The sequence below is a fragment of the Salvelinus sp. IW2-2015 genome, unplaced genomic scaffold (genome assembly GCF_002910315.2).
Source record: "Salvelinus sp. IW2-2015 unplaced genomic scaffold, ASM291031v2 Un_scaffold2730, whole genome shotgun sequence".
Lineage (NCBI taxonomy): Eukaryota > Metazoa > Chordata > Actinopteri > Salmoniformes > Salmonidae > Salvelinus > Salvelinus sp. IW2-2015.
Genome location: NW_019944034.1, coordinates 15711 through 20678, shown reverse-complemented (window position 1 = coordinate 20678; position 4968 = coordinate 15711). Strand labels below are relative to the sequence as shown.

The 4968-nt window shown below is 45.2% G+C and overlaps 1 protein-coding gene across 1 annotated transcript; it reads right to left on the bottom strand.

Moving 5' to 3' along the window:
* Positions 1-3621: 3621 nt before the first annotated feature.
* On the bottom strand, positions 3622-4576 carry LOC112074631 (receptor-type tyrosine-protein phosphatase beta-like). Its single transcript, XM_024141764.2, has 3 exons — positions 4528-4576; positions 3982-4258; positions 3622-3760 (listed from the first exon to the last, which is right to left on the bottom strand). Exons 1-3 carry the CDS (start codon positions 4574-4576, stop codon positions 3637-3639), a joined length of 450 nt encoding a protein of 149 aa, XP_023997532.2. The 3' UTR covers positions 3622-3636.
* Positions 4577-4968: the final 392 nt, after the last annotated feature.

The following is a 4968-nucleotide window of genomic DNA, read 5'->3' as shown; positions in this document are numbered from 1 at the left end:
ACCCAATAAGTGTGGAAATAATAATGAATAAACCCCTTTCCCCTCCTCATCAGACACATCGCAGACGCACCACACGCGCGCATGCACCACAAGCCACCCCCGGAGAGAGGGAGAGCAGAGAACCTCACTCGCTCCCCTTGTAATCTCCCCTCAGCATGAAATAACTGGAACTACGAGAACTACAAAAATATGCAATCTAGGCCTTTTTTGAGAGGTTGACTGTTGGAATACAAACCAATGCAAACTGAAAAACATACTTAGGCCTTAACTGAATTCCATGCTTGATTTGTAAAATGCAAGCTTTTCATTCACAAGCATTAGAGACGAGCGTCGGAGCGGGAAAACAGTGATTAAACGGAGGAATATAGAGTGAGTAAAGGGAAAGGACATTTATTCAACTGTTAAGACGAACGTCTGAAAAAATAAAAAAAAAACTGCTAAAAATTTAGCGAAAATTGAGGCTTGAAAACTCCGTGAGTGAAGACACATCACTGAGGAACACTTAGTTTCCGTGGGCAGAACAGAACGTTGCAGTGGTTGAGGACTAATTGGTGACACATCAGGCGCTTTTTGGACAAAACGTAAAATGGCTGAAATGGTTGGAAACCATTGGCACAGTTTGATGGAAGTATTACAGCTGCGCGTCATACAGAACGGTGCTGAATTGTGAATACTTTTTTATTTTTTTATTTTTTTTGCTACGCAAACCTGCTAATAATACGTGGGGATATTGTTTCAACTTCGCTTCCACATACTAGTCTGTCTGTAAAGGTATAATAACACGGCGTTAAATTCACCAGTGTTTCTGGTTAGTTCAAACGCATTGATGTCCACAGCGAGTCCTGCTCCTCTTCCTGATTTCTTCTCTTGAACTAAACTTTTAGCAATGGCTAGTGTTTTGGTGAAATGTTGTCCTTCAGTGTTTTCCACAGTACAGTAAGTAACATTAGAATAGGGCTCCAAGTGGGCAGGGACTAAGGGCACTGCATCTCAATGCATCAAGCGCGTCACTACAGACCTCTGTTCGATCCAGGCTGTATCACAACCAAGCCGTGATTTAGAGTCCATGGGCTGGCGCACAGTTGGCCAGCGACGTCCAGCATGTGGCCCAGTGTAGGCAAGCCATGTAAATAAGAATTTGTTCTTAACTGACTTCCTAGTTAATAAATTTAAAATTAAATGTTGTGTCCAATGGAACTAGATGAGGAAGTCACACTGAATATACTGAAACCTACTATGGTCTCTCCCTACTATAGGCGTAAGCCGGTGGTATGAGCTCTACCCAGAGTACAGTGTATTCAGACACCTTCCCTCTTTTCCACATTTTGTACGTTACAGTCTTATTCTAAAATGGATTTCAAATTGATTTTTGTTTCATGTTTCAAAACAAAAACAGGTTTTTGACATTTTTTGCAAATGTATTTAAAAATAAAAATCTGAAATACCTTACATAAGTATTCAGACCCTTGGCTGTGAGACTGAAAATTGAGCTCGGTGCATTCCTTTTCCATTGATCATGCCTTGACATGTTTCTACACACTTGATTGGAGTCCAGCTGTCGGTAAATTCAATTGATTGGACTTGATTTTGGAAAGGCACACACCTGTTATATAAGGTCCCACAGTTGACAGTGCATGTCAGAGCAAAAACCAAGACATGAGGTTTCGAGGCACAGAACTGGGGCAGGTTACCCAACAAATGTCTGCGCATTGAAGGTCCCAAGAACACCAGTGGGCCTACCATCATTCTTAACTGAAGACGTTTGGATACCCCAAACACTCTTCTAGAGTGGCCACCCTGCCAAACCTGAGCAATCAGGGAAAAGGGCTTGGACACAGGAGGTGACCAAAGAACCCATGGTCAATCTGACAGGAGGTTCCACATTTTCCTCTGGGAGATGGGAGAACCCCAGAAGTCACGTCGCCAGACAGAAGACACTCCTCAGTAAAAAGGCACACAGACAGCCCGCTTCGAAGTTTGTCAAAAGCACCTAAAGGACTCTCAGATCCAATGAGAAACAAGATTCTCTGCTCTGATGAACCAAGATTTGAACGTCTTTAGGCCTGAATGCCATCGATCCCGATCAAACATCTCTGAAGAGACCAGAAAAATAGCTCCCCATTCAACCTGAGCAAGAGCTTGGAGGATCTCCAGAGAAAAATGGGAGAAACTCCCCAAATACAGGTGTGGCAAAGCTTGTAAGCGTCATTACCAAAGAAGACTTGGCGCAGAGAGGATGCTGGACGGAGTGATATTTCTTCCCGCCGCTTCAATTTTGCTCAGTAGCACTCCAAGTATGTGCTCACTTCCAGCCTCAGGGCATGCTCTGACCCAGATGCATTTGTAGTTCTATTGTGTGCTTCTATATCCCCTTGCTTTCGCGTACTTGGTCAATGGAGTTCACAAAATTTTCATTAAGAAACTAAGGAAAAAACACAGAGGTGAGAAAACTGAAGTGCTACAAAAAGATGAGGACTAAGAGGCAAAGAGGAAGGGAGTGAAGTAGTGTCCACAACTAAAGAATCTGAAAAGACACGTATCCTGGAAACATGACGGGTGTACTTACTCGTGCACATGCTAACACAAAGGAACAGAGGTAGCTAGCTAAGTGTGGTCAGTGTAGCCAAAGTATTTAGTAGACCAAGAAAAATCATATCTCTAAAAAGTTTTAGTTCAGTTTTCGTCTCTATTACTTTATACAATAGCGCTATCATCTGATTTTGATCCAATAGGTCCTGAATATTACCTCTTCAAGGAGCTTTCCATTTANGAGAAACGACGAGAGAAAAGAGCGAGAGACGAGAGAGACAGAGAGAGAGAGAGAGAGTAGAGAGAAAGAAGGAGAGAGAAGCAGACGAGAGAGATGAAGAAAGAGTAGCAGAGGAGAGGAAGAGACAAAATGGGAGGGAGTGAGGAGAGAGAGAGGAAATTGAGAGGGAGGTGGAGAGAGAGAGAGAACATGGAGGGGAGGTGGAGAGAGGAGAGCAGAAAATGGCAGGACCGCAGGCGGAAAGAGAGACGAGGAAAAATGGGAGGGGAGGTGGAGAGAGAGAGAGGAAAATTGGAGGGCGAGGTTGGAAGATGAGGCGAGAGAAAGAGCGAGGGCGAGGGAGAGAGACGAGAGACCGAAATGGAGGGGGAGGTTTGAGGAGGAGAGTGAAGGAGTGGAGAGCGAGAGGAAAATGGGAAGGTGGCAGAGAGAGATGAATGAAAGGAAATGTGAGGGGAGGTGGAGAGAGAGGAAGTGATGAGAAGAGAGAGAGAAAGATGGAGGGGAGGTGGAGAGAGAGCAATGATGAAAGAGAGTAGAGAGAAAAATGGAGGGGGAAGGTGGAAGAGAGAGAATGATGAGGAGAGAAGAGGAAAATGGAGGGGAGGTGGAGAGAGAGAGAAGAGAAAAAAATTAGAGGATGAGGGTCAGCGGTAGAGGGGTATATAGTGTGGCTTGACCTGCTTGTGTCCTGATGGGTGGAGGCAGGAAGTGTCAGAGTAATGGAGAGAGAGGGAAGGAGAGGGGGATGAGAGGGCCAGGATCAGAGGTAAAGCTCACCTGCTTGTGTCCTGATGGGTGGAGACAGGAAGTGTCAGAGTAATGGAGAGAGAGGGAAGGAGAGGGGGATGAGAGGGCGGCCAGGATCAGAGGTAAAGCTCACCTGCTTGTGTCCTGATGGGTGGAGACAGGAAGGTGTCCCTGTAGAGAGGTTGGGGGAACTCTCTGTGGTCTTCATCAAACAGCTGAGTGAAGGCACGGACACTGATTCTGCACAGAGAACAGACATTGACTTCCATTAGTATCAACTTACATCATATTATTTCCCTGGTGAGCATCAATGGCTATAATATACTGCCTTCWTTTGCCCTCTTAGACAAGGTCAAGGGTTAGTATGACCTGTAAGACTTGATTAGGATGGGCATTTTTTTTTAAAGTAATTCAAACCTAGGTAAAGTGTTTGGTTTGTGTGGGGCCATATTATTGTTTACCTGTAGGCAGTCTTAGGCTTGAGAGGCCCATCACAGAAGTGGTAGAGATCACTGTTGTGATCGTTATCATGATCCTCCTCTGAATCACAAGGCCCTCCCAGGYGATCCAGCCCCGCCCCCAGGTTGACCTCAAACACCTGCCCAGCTCCCATTCCCTGTTCCTGGGCACAGCCACTGGGAAAGTAGCCTGTCTGGTAGGCCCGCACGGAGCTGTTGGTTCTGTAGTCCTGGAAGGAAGGTAGAGGRTGGAGCTGCTCTGTCTGCAGGACTTCATTGTCTGTGAYGGGTACAAGAGTGAATAATAAAGTTGGATGGATTCAAAAGTGTACTAAATCCCCTTCAGCGCTCCCTTAAAAGCTCTYTTTCACTCCCTCATCAATTACATTTTGGAAGTTTTTCAAATTCAAATGTATTTGATTTCATCAGCATCATTATCAGACATATCCAACATTATGTTAAAAGTAAGAAATGGAAATGTGTAAAATATTGATCCTACTGAGAAAGGACAATTGTATGAAAGCTGTAAATTGAAGAGGAGATTTTCACCGTTGGACTCAGCCACGATGACAGTGAAGAAACCGGACCCGCTCGGCATTGAGCTCACGTTACCAGCTGCGTGTTATCTTGAAAAATGGTGGAGGAGTGATGCGTACCGCCCTCTCATTGACCCGTATTGTGGTAGGGGGCGGGCCTAAAGGGGGGAAAAAAGACCGGCGAGTGTTCAAAGGGGTGGTCTGTCAAATATCCAGACTTTTGTTTGGCTGAATCAGATGTGTAAGAGTAGGGCTGGAAGTAAAGCCTGCACGCCAGTATCTCTGCAGGGGAGGGTTGGCCAGACCCTGTTCTAGAAATATGCTGCGTGTGTCCCTCTCGTAATCTAATATTCTCTATCATATCGGTTACATATCAACTGCTAACTCAATCCCCTTTATGGGACAAATCTGGATTGACTTGACAATAGGCCCTTTTAGACCGAATCACAACTCC